Source organism: Manacus candei, unplaced genomic scaffold (genome assembly GCF_025592945.1).
Source record: "Manacus candei isolate 608988 ecotype Guabito, Panama unplaced genomic scaffold, ASM2559294v1 h1tg000016l, whole genome shotgun sequence".
Classification (NCBI taxonomy): domain Eukaryota; kingdom Metazoa; phylum Chordata; class Aves; order Passeriformes; family Pipridae; genus Manacus; species Manacus candei.
Genome location: NW_026138064.1, coordinates 6819606 through 6836619, shown reverse-complemented (window position 1 = coordinate 6836619; position 17014 = coordinate 6819606). Strand labels below are relative to the sequence as shown.

At 39.4% G+C, this 17014-nt stretch overlaps 1 protein-coding gene across 2 annotated transcripts in view; it reads right to left on the bottom strand.

The window, feature by feature from the left end:
• CAMK4 (calcium/calmodulin dependent protein kinase IV) overlaps positions 1 to 17014 on the bottom strand; it is a 150702-nt gene that overhangs the window by 84346 nt on the left and 49342 nt on the right. For both annotated transcript variants that reach the window (XM_051782674.1, XM_051782673.1), the window contains exon 2: positions 6583 to 6661. In XM_051782674.1, coding sequence (XP_051638634.1) covers positions 6583 to 6661 — 79 coding nt within the window. The remainder of the gene's footprint in view (positions 1 to 6582; positions 6662 to 17014) is intronic.

The following is a 17014-nucleotide window of genomic DNA, read 5'->3' as shown; positions in this document are numbered from 1 at the left end:
AGTGTATTCCACAGATCACTCTCAGATATGTGACCAGTATGAGTACTGACAATTACTGAACAACAGGAGTTAGATTAGATATAGGTATAGATATATCCATATCATGGCTGGGCTTTGCAAATGAAGATTTGGGAAGAGCTCTACCCACAATTGTTACCGGCGCGCTGGTGGTTAAAAAGGCCAATATGAGATAGACAAGTCCGGTTGCAAAAGGCACAGCAGAAAGACTCCTTAGGTGGAATATTCTGCAACACACGATTCTTTCTGCGTGTGTTCTCAAAGGACGCAACAGCATTAAAGATAGTGTGTCTCCAGACCTCCTGATTGGAGGTCAGAGTAGACCAGTTACGTTGATCAATATGGCCAAAGCTGAGATGTTGTTTCAGGGAGTCCTTGTATCTTCTCTTCAGGGCTCCTCTCATGCAGCAGCCAGTGGCAAGTTCACCATAAAGCAAGATCTTAGGGAGGCAGTGATCTTTCATCCTTGAGACGTGTCCTGTCCATCACAGCTGTGTTCTCAGTAACATGGCCTCAATACTTGTGACTGCTGCTTGTTCTAGAACAGATGTATTGGTCATGTAATCTCACCAGTGGATGTTTAGAGTTGTATGGAGACAGTGTTGATGGAAGCCTTCTAGGAGTCGCAGGTGGTGGCGATAGATGACCCATGATTTGGACCCATATAAAAGAGTAGACAGCACTATGGCTCTGCAAACACTGATCTTTGTACTTTTCTTCAAGTGTTTATTTCGCCAAACTCTTTTTTGAAAAGTATATACACATAGATGTGTATAAATATATACTCATTATAAAGTCTGTGGAGAAAGAGACATGTGGAGGCAGAAGAAACTTCAAGTATAAATCCTGTAAGGCCACATTGCAACAAATAGAATTTTTAATTTTATAGCTACAAACACACATAATTTTCTCCAAAAGTCAATAAAGGACCAATTTACTAATTCTGATTATGTCAGCTGTGATACAGAAGTCTCCAGCCATTCCTCCCCCAGCCAGTTCACTTGTCTTTTCAATCAGTTGTGAAGGCTCAAAAGCAGTGTTCCTTCAAGAAAAAAGATCAAATATTTGCATGACCCTTTTGATTATCGTTTAATTCCAGCAATTCACTGCAACAGAAAATTAAAAACCCAGCCAACTATACTCTCTGTAAAGATAGGAATATATAGTTTTTAATATATATGTATAACTTATAGCCAGTGTATACATGTGCTTGTATCTGTGTTGAACCTCAAACAATTGGGTTCAGACCATGGATTCAGCATGTCCAGATCCCTCTGCCATCCAGAAGATCAAAACTCTGACCTAACTTATTGTCATCCATGAACTTTCTGAGAGTAGACTCAATCTACTCATCCAGATCAATCTACTCATCCAGATCAATCTACTCATCCTGATCAATCTCCTCATCCAGATCACTAGTAATGAAATAGGACAGGGCCCAACACGGATCCCTGAGGGACACCACTAGTGACTGGCCACCAACTGGATGCAGCACCGTTCACCACCACTCTCTGGGCCAGGCCATTCAGCCAAATTTTATCCAGTAAACAGTGCATTTATCCAAGCCATGGGCTGCAGCTTTTCCAGGAGAATGCCGTGGGAGACAGTATCAAAGGTTTTGCTGAAGTCCAGTCTTCCCTTCATCCTCTAGGCAGGTCACCCAGTCATACAAGGAGATCAGGCTGGTCAAGCAGGATGCCTTTCCTAAAGCCATACTGCCTGAGCCTGATCCCCTGATTGTCCTGTATGTGCCATGTGATGGCACTCAAGATGGTCTGTTCCATGAGCTTCACAGGCACAAAGGTCGGGCTGACAGGCCTGTAGTTCCCCAGATCCTCCTTCCAGCCCTTCTTGTGGGTGGGCGTCACACTGGCACCTCCAGTCATCTGGCATGCCCCTGGTGAACCAGGACTGATGGCAAATGATGGAAAGCGGCTTGAAAGTTCTTCCACCAGCTCCCTCAGCACCCTTGGATGAATCCCACCCTAGTGCCATAAACTTGTGTGCCGCGGTCCAAAGGGGGGATGGGACACGAGGAAGGGTGCAAGCACAATCCTCTATTCAGGCATGCGCACTCTCCTTTTGTCCGCCTGGGAGTGGAACCGCCCAGAACACAGGGCGGAGCATGAGACAGATAAGCAGAGGGGTGAACCAGGATAGGGACACTGGCAAAAAGGGAGAGGAGTGGGGGCAAACTCATGGCAAGCCTGGGTTTGTCCAGGATGTGCACTGTGTAGTGTGAATACAATGAAACCACATAATCACATCAAAGTCCACACGACAAAGTCCCGCCAATTGCTGCATGTTTCTCTCCACACCCGGAACTGTTCCCATCCTGAATCGTGTTCCCTCACACTTGTGAGCAGGTAGGTGGCACATCTGGTCACCAATTACCTCCTCCTGAATTTCTGAGGGTCTGTTCTGCTCCCCCTTGCTGTCTGCCAGCTCAGAGGCCTGGCTGCTCTGAGCATAAGCAGTCTTATTGCTAAAGACTGAAGCAAAGAAGCAACAAAGTACCTCTGCCTTTTCCTCATCCTTTATGACAATGTTCCCCCCTGTGTCCAATAAAGAATGGAGATTTTCCTTGGCCCTTCTCTTGTTCTTGACGTTTTCATAAAAACAGTTTTTATTATCTTTCACAGCACTGGCCAGACTGAGTTGAGCTTTTACCTTTCTGATTTTCTCTCTACATGACCTAACAACATCCTTGTATTCTTCCTGAGTTGCCTGCCCAATGTTCATATATGTATATATGCAAACACTAATGTAATTGAGACTTTTTTATATATACCATTATAACCTCTTCCAAACTCTGACTCTAGGTATCCAACCCCACTTATCCAAAAGGGAAGCCTGTTACCTTTACATCTGCTCACACTCCTCTCTACCTCATAGACATAAACTATCTGTTGCTCTCAAATTCTCCAACTTACTAGTACATTCAGATTAATTGCAGCACAACTATTTCCACAGTAGGCATTGCTTGAAAGCTGTTGCTCTCAAAAAAAATTGATGCACCTGAACATTTGTCGGATTTTGAACATCAACCAGTCTGCAAGAAAAATGCTGCTTCATAAATACTGATTTTGACAAAAGTACTGAAGAAGTATTAGTTAAGCATCATAAACCATCTGAGGGAGGATGCCCACACATGAAAAAAGTAAGAAATCAAAAGGAGCAGCTCCAAACCAGCCTCTATACTTCCATGCCTCATTGCTGATAAACAGAGGGCCTAATATTGCATAATACTTAATCACTGTTAGAGGACAGTACCTATCAGTTAAAACCTAGGAATATTAACCAGGCTATCCTTCAAAGCATTGCTGAGAAGCAAATCAAGTAAGTATTATCTCATTTTCATGGATTAAAAAGTTGAAACCAAAAGAAATACCTTGGCCAATGGCACAGACTGAACTGGGAATATGCCAGGACTCAGGCTCCAGACAACCCAGCCCAGTATCCTACTCTCCTTGCAGCAGAGCATGTTGCTTTATTGCCATGGCAGATCCCAAATTACTTCAGTTACTGTGGTTAGAACTTGGTAGACCTATAACGCAGGCAGGGACTTGGTGTCTTAGTTTAGAAACTGTGGAAGAGAGGCCATCTGTTCTGTTTGCTATTTTTAACACACTTGTCCAGACTCGGATAAGAAATTTAAGGTGGAAGTGGATCTAATTTCTTGGAAGGCATTCACCTGCCCAGATTCTGACACACTCTCCAGGCTGCCTAGCTTCCTCAAAACACACTAAATGGAGGAAAAGGTCTGCAGATGAGAGGTTTCATGTAATAAATAGTAGATATATATATATTTCCTTTCTTAAAGAAACCTGTGTTCTTTGAATATGATCCACATGCTGTATGTTGTTTGCAACAACAACCATTACAGAAAGACTGGTTGTAAATAATCACATAATTTTTCAGTCTTAGCTGAAGAGCAGTATCAATCATGTTTGTAAAGTGTGTCCTAAAGATATTTTCACTTTTCTTAAGCACTGAGTCATCAAGAAGAGGTAAAATGCATAGTGAAAAGCAAAGCCATCTCATATTTGCAATTGCAAATGTAAAAGTTCAGCACTATACTCTGCTCGTTAGTTGAACTTTTCTGAAGTGCTGTATGATCTGTTTTTGCCTCTTTCTTACTTCATGAAATAGATTTCCCTACAAAGAAATTACATGATTCAAATCTTTACATTTACTACCTGTGTGGAATTTAAGAGGCCCGAATATAGCAAAAATCAAGTAAGGAATATATATTACAATCCTACATTTCAATTATGCTAAATGTGGCAGTTTAAGCCACATTAGAAATCTAAAATCCAATTTTCAGGCCTTCCCCCACCCCTTCCCACAATTTATACTAACACCGGAGAGAAACTTTCAGGCCGGAGGCTTCTGTAGGGGAAGGGGAAAGTATCTACATTTATTTACACAAATAAATATACTGTACAAACTAAAAGCAACTATATATATATATTTACATTTCTGTCAGTCCTTTTAGCCCCTCCCTTTAACTTTAGTCCAGGAAGAGCCTTTCAAGGCTGATATGTAACCAATCTCTCTCTCTCGTGGGAGTGTTCTGGGCTCAAACGCTCCGCCCTCACCAAGCTTCAGCTGTTTGTGGCAGTTTTTCTCCTCACGAAGTCCAGGAAGATAGCTTTGAGTCTTTGTTCCACGGTCTGCTGTGTAATCCCTCCCTCTCGGTCTCATACCTTGGTTCGTAGGCTGCTGCAATGTAACTTATCAACGTACGCATCCTGGAATCTTCATTCCTCTAAGTCAGTTTTCGGCTGCCCCCGGTCAGCTTTGGCAGGCAACTCCCAAGCTCTTGGCCCATCTCCAAATTGGACAAACAAAGTAGTGGCACATCCTTACAACATTGTCTCCCATGTTCTCAATTATACAAAAAAAGCTCAATTGTGTAAGAGGAATACTTGTTCTTATAACAAAACATCCCAAAGTATATTAATTACAGTGGGAACAACTTAGCTCTGTGAACTGCTTAACCACACTGCTGTTAAAATCATGGCTGCATTAAGCCAACCTACTGCTGCTGTGAAAACAACTTACATAACAAGTTTTTCTTCTTCATTTGCCATTTTTCCTACACTTAAACAAAAAAAAAATTTGTGCTACAGTAAGTCTACCGAAAGTCTAAATTGACTAGTTTCAGACACAAATAGATACATCTAGCATTAATATGGTGATTGTGAGCATGAATTAATTTCCACAAAGGAAAAAATCAAAAGGCAAAGAAATAATTTTAAGTAATACAGTTCTTCCTTGTGCATTTCAGAACAAGGATTATAGGAAAGTACACTCCTAAAACACTATGGGAATCATTGGCATAATGAACTGATAAAAGCTTGAAAATTAATTTCTCTGCTTTTCCATAGGAAAGGTAGATCACAGCCAGCAGCAATGATCCTTCTCACATGCTCTGCTTCTTCCAGTGCACCAGATACAAATTCAAAAGCAGCACACACAACTGAATTTTTGTGCCAGCTTAAACTTCGGCTTACTTTCAAAGATGATAAATTAATGCCAACATTTTACTTATATGAAACCCATTCATTATGTCTTTCACTGAGACCACCAGTTAATTCACCATTTAGACGTGTTTACACCTACCCACCAATCATTATGTTTCTACATGTGAATGTTCCTGAACTTTAAGGAATAATGAAGGATTTAACACTAGAACAAACTGAATCAAACCCATTCATGAATAAATATCATGTCCATGCCTCACAGCTCGCTTGCTTTCTCTCAAATTCCCCTTCTTAGGAATATGAGTAGCTCTACCCTATGCTCACACTCTCTTTCTGCTTGAAGTCTCTCAGTTCATTAGTCTTCTTTCCTCTCTAGTCTCTCTTCATGCTTTCCACTATGTATTTTGTAGCGCACACAAAACCAGCTGTGGTACAAGTGTGATATATATGGAGCTCTAAAAAGAATTTATAATCTCAACTGATTCTCTTGCAATTTTGCAGGAGTAAAAAACCTCCACAAAATATTTAATTTTACTTGGGTTTGAATTGGTGTTTTAATCAGTTTCTGAAAAAGATAAATTGTGTCATGGTGTTTTTTGAGCAAAACAATATATTAAATCAAAGTGAAACCACTGAACATTTAAATTATTCAGAATGTGTTTCTTTTCTATAGTGAAAGGAAAAGACGTATTTGTCTAAAACGTTTTGCCCAAATCTAAGTCTATATAGATAACACCAGATGAAGGTATAAACAAGATCTGTGGGGATAAAGCATTCCCGGTACAGTACTGTTACCTCTAACAGCTGTTTCAGTGATAAGGAGCCAAAGAAACTCAGTCACATAAAATACAAGCTTAGCAGTGTCCTAAATCTAGCACATTTTCCCCACACCAAGAAACTGCATCAAAAAAAGAGAACCAAAACAAAACAAAAGAAAAAAACCACCAACAACCAACCAACCAACCAACCAACCAACCAAACACACACACACAAAAAACCCAAACCCAAAAAACCCCCGAGGAAATCTCAAACATATTCCAAAGCAAACAAAGCAAAACGAAATAAAATTACTTACTGTCTTCTTCAACATTTTGATGGCGTAAGGTTTCTGGGTCCCTTTCTGCCTGCATCTGTAGACAATGGATGTAGCCCCACTAAATTAAAAAAAAAAAAAAGGCAAGAATAGTTGTATATACAACTCTTTGAACTTGTCAGTAAACAGAGTTGCCTAACTGAAACTACATTTTCTATTCCTCCCACTTTGGGCAAAAATACTACACTTTTCTCCACAAATGCAAAAAAAAAAAATCAAACAAAAAACCAAACAACAACAACAAAAAACCAAACACAAAAAACCACACACAAAAAACCCCAAAACAAACCAAAAAACCTCTCTGATGAATCAGTGAACTTCAACAGTTATTCAGCCAACAGAACTTCCGAGAGCTCAGGGTGCTTTTTTGGTCACACCTTTTCCGTCTCCTGACAATTCCTGAAGGTTTCCTCAGGGTATCAAGTGAACATATCTTGCCCCAAACCTGTGGCAACCTATCTTGTCTTTGTTAAGGCAACATTTGCAAAAATTAGTTGCATTGGATTTTTCCCTAACTGTTGATGGCAGTAATGCTGAGACAGAAAAGACAATTGTTGTGTTGCTCCCTGCCCAGTTGCAAAACCAGCCAAATTTGGCACCAGATGGAGCAAGTAGCACTTTTGGTTAATTCAGTGGAATCTGGTGGGGCTTGTTCATAGCAAAAGTGAACTGGAGTTACATCTTCTGGTTGCCTTCAAGGTGTACTTACTTGAATGTGTTAAATCTGAGCACTCATAACATAAAATTATAACTCTGCTAGGTGGAAGGCACTTCTCTGAGTGGGAGGTTGGGCTAGACAATCTGCAGAAGCAGGCTCAACTTGCTGTGCTTTACTTTTTACCATCAAGGAAGGGACCAGTACTCTGTCAATTAGTTAAACAGAGGAAAAACCTCTGGAAAACCATACTGACTACAAACTATTCAGATAACTTTATATTATACCACAAAATTAATGCACTGAAGTGCTATGTGTCAGCAAGGAATTTAAAGCATTTTTGAATGCCTTCTGCCCTCAGGAAATTTGTCACCCACTCTAAGACTCAGCACTTCTGAGTAGCAGCAGATTTTTAAGCTAGAGGGAACTGCAGTTTTCACACATGACTTCCTGAATAACCACTGCAGAACTGCATACAGCAACTCTGCAGTGAGTTAATTTCATATATACCCCACACCAAATTGTATAGCAGATCTCTTAACCAGAGGCAACCCACTTCAGTATGTCTATAGGAGATGACCACGAGCTGCACAATGACATGAGCAGCTTTCTTTTGAACAAGCAACAAGAATGGCACAGCCATTCTTGACTATGTGAATAAAGATATGACACAAGTTTTTTTATTCTGAGTGCAGTGCTATACAAAACTGCCATGCGTGCTCTGCCCCCTCAGCATGGGCACAGGTGCCAGATAAGGCTCTGAGTAGGCACATCCATATTTTTATGAGTACATCTGTGAGCACAAGAACTGGCATTTGATTGAGGAGATTTGTTCCAGAGAGACCTCTTCATCAGGAAGGATCACCTACAAGGCAAGGGTTATGCAGCATAATCATTTGAGGTCTTGTGTGCATCACACATAAAGTAATCTTCACTTCATCTCAAATGTTAAAATGATTTGACTCTCATAACAGTGTATTGATAAATGTGTGGGAGTACTGTAAGCTTAAGTGACTCCCAGAATCATTACATGAATATAATTAGATCTTCTCTCCTTGGCCAAATCCAATGTAGCAAGTAGAAAAACCTCTACCACATTAAAAAAACCCCTCACATCTTTTAAATACAAACAAAAATGATAAAAGGTAGAATTCTAAGAACCTGCTGTAATAAGTTTTCTATCTCCAGTATTTCACTTCAGGACTGTAACGGAGAATTCAGTGCATAAACTGCAAATCACTCTTGTACCGTGCTTCACATATGCAGAGTACAATATCAACATTAAACTCAGTAGTTTACATGTGCTCTTACTAAATAGGTAGTGCACTTTCTAATAATTATTGTATTTGTATGAGAGCAGAATTAGATAAGCTGTGCAATTGATGTTCCAAATAAATAGATTACCATTCCTGTGCACATTTCTAGGTGTTCACTGATGTTGTAGCAATGGAGGACAGTAACTGTCTCTCAGTAGTGCTTGTGTCACTGTTTGCTTTACCAGTTTGTAACCTGGTGCTGCAAAATCTTCAATGTGAATAAGAACCTATGCAGCAGAACACCCCTGATGATTTAACAGCAGTGCCTTCGTGATGAGACAGACAGCTATACCACCAAGGATATTATCACACCACCTTTAACTTGACTGTACCCAAGGCTGGAAGACAGGCAGTATAATGCTTGAAAAAGGAATATGACAGTCTGGGGACATGGGAATTTACAAGAGCGAATCCAGATGAGCAGTTTGACATCCGGCTCATTGGTCACTGTTCAAAACACACACAGAGGGACTACTTCAGAAATTATTCCCTGTTGCAGAGACTTCTGACAGCACATCCCTGGAGTCCTAATTTGGGGAAATACTTTTGACAAAATATCACAGGACTTGGAAACATTTTCAAAGAGTTCACTTCTAGTTTATGTGTCTATGCCCAGTTCTGACAGTCATGTTCCCACCAGCCAGGAAAGAGATCACCAAGCTAGCAGTTAACACTGCCTTCATCTTCCATGCTGGCAACCAGCACTGGAACTCAGGAACAGGATGGCAACCTGCTTACACCATGCCTGGTGCAAAACTTAGCAGAGAACTACTACTGACTAGTACAGACCTGACTCCTTGTCTGTTTGGTGATAGCAGGATCTCTTTGCTTCTCCCCATTTGAAAAAAAAAAAAAATGTGGTGGGAGGTGGCGGGGTTTTCAAGGGGTCTTAACGTAATGTGCAAACAGAACTGCCTCATGCAAATAAGGGCTTCTTTTGGCTTCCTGCTGGAGCTCAGCAAGTCTTCTGCTGAATCAGCACATGCAGCTTTCCTGAGACTGTGTGACTTAGAAGGTCACCAGTTGGAGCAATCCAAGCTTTCACCACCAAAGAGCAATGGGAAGATTCAGATGCAAAAATCTCACGTGCAACTGAAAAGCTGCTAACCTCTTGTCCTTATCCTAAGCTTTTTCACATCAAACCTTGACTGTCATCAACCAGGTTCTCAGAACCTCTTCTGGAATTTGCATCAATGGAAAATTTCTTTGATACATTTGGTCAGAATACACAAATATGCAGAAACCAAGAATTCTTGTGGCAACATGCCACTTTCCACAGGCGTGGAATTCATGGCCAGATAGGAAGACCACAAGGCTCTCAATGTCCCATTTTCTGCAGGTGGTGTTTCCCTTCATCTAAGTGATAAATATCAATAGTGCTATAGAAAGAGATCACCTAAATTCAAAGGTTAAGGCACAGATTTGATAAACAGCAGATAACAACACTGCAGCATTAACAGTTTAAATGAGAGGATCCTGTGAAGAAACTGAGAAGACCCTAAGCCCAAGCAGCTACTATCACTTGCAGCAGTACCTTGCAGTGTGTGACTGACAAGCAACTCATTCCAAATTCAGCCCAGAAAACAGAAATTAAGCCTGTCATATTCCATAAGATTACTCACTGTATTGTGTTTGTCTATCTGGAATTGATTCTGTTGGTTCTTCCCTCTTTATAGTTAGTGAATATATACATATGTATCTGTCTTTGCACATATTTGTACACATTTATACAAAATATTTGATTATGTATATTTGTGGATGTAAGCATGCATTTATTTGCTTCTAAAGAAAATTAGGCTTAAAGGAGCATTCAGTGGCTGCTGCTTTTTTGCATCTCTGCCTGTAACAATCTACCTGAACTAAAAAAAATATAAATTATTTGAAGTTAGCTGGAATAATACCAAAAAAGAGGCATATTCTCCAAATATGTAATTGGCCAAGTTAGAGAATACTATTTAAAATTCCTGCATGGTTGAAAATATTGTCATTCTCTTTTACTGACATTCATGTTTCTGTTTGGAAAGCTGCTTAACAATTCTGTTAAAGATTTACTTTTAAAAGCCCGGGTGTAAGAGTGAAAATGCTAAAGAACAACAGCAACAACAACTACTAAAAACCTAGATCATTTTAGTGCATGTGGTATATACTTTACTACATAAATCTGCTTTTATACTCAGTTTTGAACTTAGAAAAAGCCTAAAAATAATGTATACATCTTAACTACTTTGTCAGAATGAACAACCAAAGCACCACCTAAAATGAGGCCAACAACTCATGAGAAAGCTTATGATGTCCTGTGCATGGAATGTATCACAGCTGTGACACAAAAAAGTCAGTATTAGCACAGAAATAGTGAAGTACAAAATACTGAAGTACAAATACTTCAGCACACAATAAACTCATTCATTAGTCAAATGATTGCTTTAAAAATTTAAGGTATTAAAAGTGCCATTTAATATGTGAAAATAGACTAAGAATTAATGACTGATCTCTGCATTTGTGTTGCTTTCCACACAAATTCAAAAAACATTTTTAAAATATTTAAGATGTATGTGCAAAACTTCTCCCCCCCTTCCCCAATATACAATTCGTTGAGTGTTATGAATTATTTTTCTTCTTATTATCTTCACATGTTACTGAATTTCCAATTATTTTAGAAGGACACTGTTTTAGAGGATGGACAGTGGCACCACAGTGCCCTGCCTGTGCTACAGAGTCCAGACTGTGAAACGGAGAGAAAAGGCATGGTCACACTTCAAATACATGCAGTCAAAAATAGTGGTGTCAGCACAGATGGAAGGAAGGCAGAGACGCCCAGGAGGGGTGTTAAGGAGGTGGAAGTGATCGGCAGAATTTGCACATAAAGGAGAAAATGGAATTTGCAGGATCCCACAGTGTAGACTGGCAGAGAGACAAAAGGCAAAGCAAGAAAAGAGAGAATTTGACCCAGTTTGGAAAAAGCCTTTCTTCCCCCAAACCCACAAAAAGCTTCTGCCTCTGAAACAGGAATGGCGACCAAAATGAAATGCAGCCATGTGTTTACTTGCTCATAGTAATTAGGACAGATGAATTCCTAGAGCTGCAGTTTTTATAATGAAATAAGCAGTCATTGACTTTATTTTACTGGAAGAAAGAAATTTGGTCTTTTCAAAAGTAGGTCAGCATCTCCACACCATGCTCCCTCATCCTGGGTTTTATACTGCCTTTTGAATCAACTCAGGACGAATACAGTCCTCTATGTAATCTCCTGCAAATTTCATTTGGATTAAATTCTTTACGTTCTGAATTGATTTTTGAAAAATAAATTGGTTTGTGCTTCATGCAGTCAAACAATGATTACACAATCTAGTTTGTCCAAAAAAAGTCAGGTGAAAGAATGGTCAGTCCCAAAAAAACTGTACTTGGTACAAAGCCATGGAAATCTGTGCTGCCAAAACTGCAGTAACAGGTCGAAATCCAGTATTGGTTTCCACAAAGAATACTGATTTTTTTTGTACAGTTCACAGAAGTACAAAGTTAAACCACATTAATTTACTCTTCCTTACATATAAACTAGGTCAAATGCATTTATAGAAGTGAAATTACTGTTCCTAGACTTCAAAATTAAATGTCCTTTTTGAAGTTAACTACTGAAAAGAACAAACAAAAACAAACAAACAAAAAAGAGACAAAGCTCTTGACACACACAGAAATGAAAATAAACTAAAAATGCATACTCCATGGCATTACTGCTATTGGCTTCACTTAGAAAAGCACATACATGCAAATTAGGAAATTCTCACAACTTTCTTTTCATGTGAAAGTATCAAAACAAATTTTGTTTTTACAGTAATCTGAAAAACAATTCTTAAATTATTCAAATCTAATCTAAAAGCTTCTTCTAAACACCAACACCAACATATAAAGGACTTACAGGCAATTGCACACAATGGAGCCCTCCTTTCCCCCTCATTATTTCACAACTTGTAAAGAGAATGGAAAATTTCAAAAAACGTACATAACTTAGGAGGAGGAAAAAACCCTTGAACTCCCACATCCTACCAGAAATGAAACTAATTTTTAAAGAAGGAAAGGTTAGTGGAAAAAGCATACACAGTTCTGGAAAAGAAAGCTAATTGCATTGCATTCCAAAGTTCTGGCTGGTTTGATTTTGAGGATGAAAACATCCATACCTTTTCAGTTTTTCATTCTGTGACTTTAAGCTGCTGAGTTCATTTTCTAGTATTTGAGGTGAAAGGCCTTTTTAGCAATTGATTTCTGTTCAGGTTGGCCTGCAAAGGCAGTGCAATAAACCAACAATATATTTTTTATATTCAGCCTTCACTGCATTCAGCAGACAAACAAAAGGAGCACAACAAAAGACATAGACCATTTTGAAAGAAGCTGTAATCAAACTAGTGCTTGCCAATATTCTTGAACCCATAACTGCTGCAGATAACAATTTGTAGAACTGTAATCTTTTAGACGTGGGCTAGGTTGGCTGGTGAAAAACTAATTAAATGCAGCAGTCCAAGCCACTCCTGCTGTGGTGGCTAGACCAGCAGCTGCTAATTCCTGCTGGGATTGCAGCAGTATATTTCTAACTCACTTCCAGTGGGGCTTCTCCTTCAAGGATTGCAGGAAATTTATAGAAAAAAACTTCTATTCCACAAGCAATCTAAACACTCTCGTTACACCTGGAATTACTGCCTTTTTAAACAGCAGACTTTCAGTTAGGAGTCAAATTAGCTTTAACTTGCATTGTCTAATACCCATGTTAACATTTGATTATTTCCCCCATCTCAAATGCTACTTAAATCTGTTGAGCTGGTAGATAAATACTGAGAACCACACACAGACTGCGTCTGTCTTCCCTGTCTTTCATTAAATGGAACCAGCTGACTCAAACTTACTAAAAGTGCAAGAATCATTATGTCAGACATTGATTTAAAAGCATGGAAGGAAAACTCAGACTATGCTGAATTTCAGAGGTTACTACTATACTGTGCGTACATTGCACTCCTCAGAATAACTCAACTTTCAGAAAGTTTGTTCCTTTGGTAAGACTGTTGAAATGAAGATATGAGGTGAAGATCAGAGTACTTCCTACGGCACTGAGTAAGAAAAATATATAGAAAACATATTCACTATTTCCTCTTTTTCCTGTAGCCTCTTTAAAAAGCTGAGTTAGACTGCACGTAAGAATAACTGTATTTCTAAAACAGCAGGCAAGTTCTCAACAGGAAAACCGATTTCTTTCCTACCAAGTCTGGAAAAAACATGCCACAGAAAGTTGGCTGAAAATGAACTCATAATAGTGTGAAGTTGACTTTTCAACATGAAGTTCCTGAGTCCAATAGATCCTGAAACTGATTTTGAATATTTTATTTAGAACTGAGTTTTATTTGAGAGTACTATTCTCTCTTCAGGGACCTGGCAGTACTTATCTACTCACATTTAGGCAGTTCAATGAAATAGGGAGAACAAAGAAAAGGAGGTAGAAGAGTGGACGAAGTAAAGTAATTTTTAAGATCTCATGCATATTTTTGTCCTTGGTACTGAATTTTGGACACAGTGAGGCATGTTTTCAAAACCAGGTGCTTACACTATCTGTGTAAGATGCAGACCCAAATCCTTGGGTTGGCAGTCTTGGACATATTCTTACAGCCAAAGATGCTGTGCCTACACTTCCTGTCTATGTGACATTCCCTGCAGCTACTAGCCCTCCCTAAGCATGACACGAAGCTTGATGACTGAAACAACGAACACAGCTTCCCTGGAAACATGTCTTACTTTAAACACCATTTAAACGACTATCTCATAAGCAGCACATTTTTCTTCTCCTCTTAAAAGATACTGATGACGAATAAACATCGTTTATTCAATCCTAATGAAGAGTACATGTGAGGAGAAAGAGCACTGAGCACTAAAAATGTTGTAAAACCTTCTAAAGTGGGCTGTAAGACCTTCCTTCCTGGGTCATTGCAGAATTACCTGCCTGCTTTTTCTCTGGTGACACATTCCTTCAAGAAGTGTTTTAAACAGCCTCTATGCTGAGCAGGTGTCAACATCATTGATTACTGCTCCCCATGATAATCTCCAGGTGCAGAAGGCAAACTGGCCTTTTCACTAAATGACAACATGTGGTAGTATGAACATCTTCACACATACATTAATGACTCTTGGTTTTCCTGGTCGAGGGAAGGGGAGTAAGAACAGAGGTTATGAACTTTTAACATCTTGCCCTGTATAAAAATATATATATAAAAAAAAGTAACCTTTTAAAATCAGATAAGGAAAAATTCACAGCTATTCATGTCTGTATAGCTTAATCCATCTTTAAACAAACTTCTTAATCAGCTAATTTAGGCCTAGTCATTTTTGGGATTCCACAAGCTCTTGTGCCCATGGTTATCCTCAATAGCTCTCATTTTGGTAAGCTACACAGCTTTCCCCTTGAGGTTTTGTGTTCTGCTGAATCATCAACTCCTTTGCAATGGCTTCTCTGAAATAAATTGCTTTTCCCAAGAAGTTTATGTTCAGTGCCATCCCAAGATCCTTTCCCACAAGACAACAAATAAAATTTTAATACATAGCAGATTTAAAAGTTCCTGGGCTTTTTTCTAGCCACTCTCCATATTTCCTTCTTTAAAACCGGCGGGACAGACATTTCTGAACATAAGATATAAGACTGAAAGCCAGACGATGCAAAAGAGTTGGGAGGAATGTATAGTATTTCACTAATGCTCCCTAAATGAACACCTTTTATAATGTTTTGTGTATTCTGATCATACTTACATACATTCTCAAAAGATAAACTGAAATAATTGATTTTCCATAAGAGAGAGAGTACTTTTAATCTGTCGTTTCTATTATTTTTGTAACAGTCAGAAAACCTAATTTGTCATTGTCATAACAATGATCTGCAGACTTACACTTGGTTGTTATTTTATTGCATTAACAAAGCTACAGGAAGTAGCTTTTACAGTAAGCTTTTGCACACAGTAAACCTGCAGCAGAGAGGCATTGCTACTACATATAAAACAGGAAAAAAATGCTTGAGAAAATGAAGATGACATTAAGGCAATATACTCTACTACAGGTTTTGTCAGAGGGGTTATTTCCATTAGAGTGATAAGTTTTGCAGTCCTGCCAAGTCTGATGACTGAATGCCAACTTACTGAAAGGGTAGGGGAGGTATCAAGTCAGGCCTGATCTTCCAAAAGTATAAGGCCCAAACTTTCTAGCTGCGTAGACTTTGATTCTGGTGGCTGGGAAAGACTTAAGTAGGTGGAGATCTTCTCTAAATACTGGATTTTCTATGCACACAGAGAGGAATGGTGCTGCATCAGTCCTTAGCTATCCCTGCAGATGCCCTGGAGCACTCCCCTCCACCCACCCTGGTCCCACCCACTCCAAGGGACAAAGAGGGCAGAAAGCTGGGTTCACCACACATACCTTCCTTCTCAGAGACAGATGTTCCCCATGCATGACTGTGGTGGGTGAAATTTGACAGAAAATCTGAGATAAGTGTTGAGATAAGGACCGAGAGGTCTACTACAATCACTGTCATGGGCAAAACAGAGTGAGAACTGGAATGAAAAATCTTACATCAGAATAAATTTTAATCATATTAGTTTCATGCTTGCACAGAAATATCTTGTTTTGCCTTTGTGGGTGTAATTGTTTATGTGGCTTTTACTTTGCACTGGTGTACAGCAGAAAGCCAAGAATGTTAATGCTACGCAAAACATTGTGTAACAAGATAGGCAGTCTCCCTAGCCACCAGAAAAGCACAACCCACAGGCACTTAGATCATACGGGCAGAGTACGGGTGGGTTTAGGGTCAGCTGGGATATCCATAATGAGTTTCAGGAAAAAAAGAAACAAAAAACAAGACCGCCAAAACCACCCCAAACAACCAAAACCAGTTGTGGCTTGCGTATTCAATTTCAGAAATTCTGTGTTTCTCCTAGCCAGCAATAGTGCCACTCATTTGTTTTCCTGCTGTGTTGCTGCTCTTTTTGGTTTTGGTGTTTCATAACTGGACAACCCTAGACCAGGGAATTTGAAAATACTGTGTTTTGCTGCTTCTGAGAGACGGAAGGCAGCAGGCAAAACACACACAACAAAGGCCATAGGGACTAAGGCAGAAGGCCACGGGGAATTATTTTGTGAAACAATGTTAGAAGATAGGAAGAATAGAAGCAACTGAATAAAATGCCTTTTATTAGGAAGCTGTGGCCTGTGTTCAGTTTTCACTTTCTGAGTTTTGTTTTTCCTTAGTGGTAGCAGTGTATTATGAGCTCTTGACTTCAGTGAGCCCTTCTGGCCTTCGGACTGCTGGGTGAGAAGATGGAGATAGAATGTGGGAGATAAAAGGTTGCAGAGTCTAATCAGTCACCTAATTAGTGGCAACTTCTGAAGGATAACAGCTGAAAACTAAGGCATTCCTCCCAAGAAT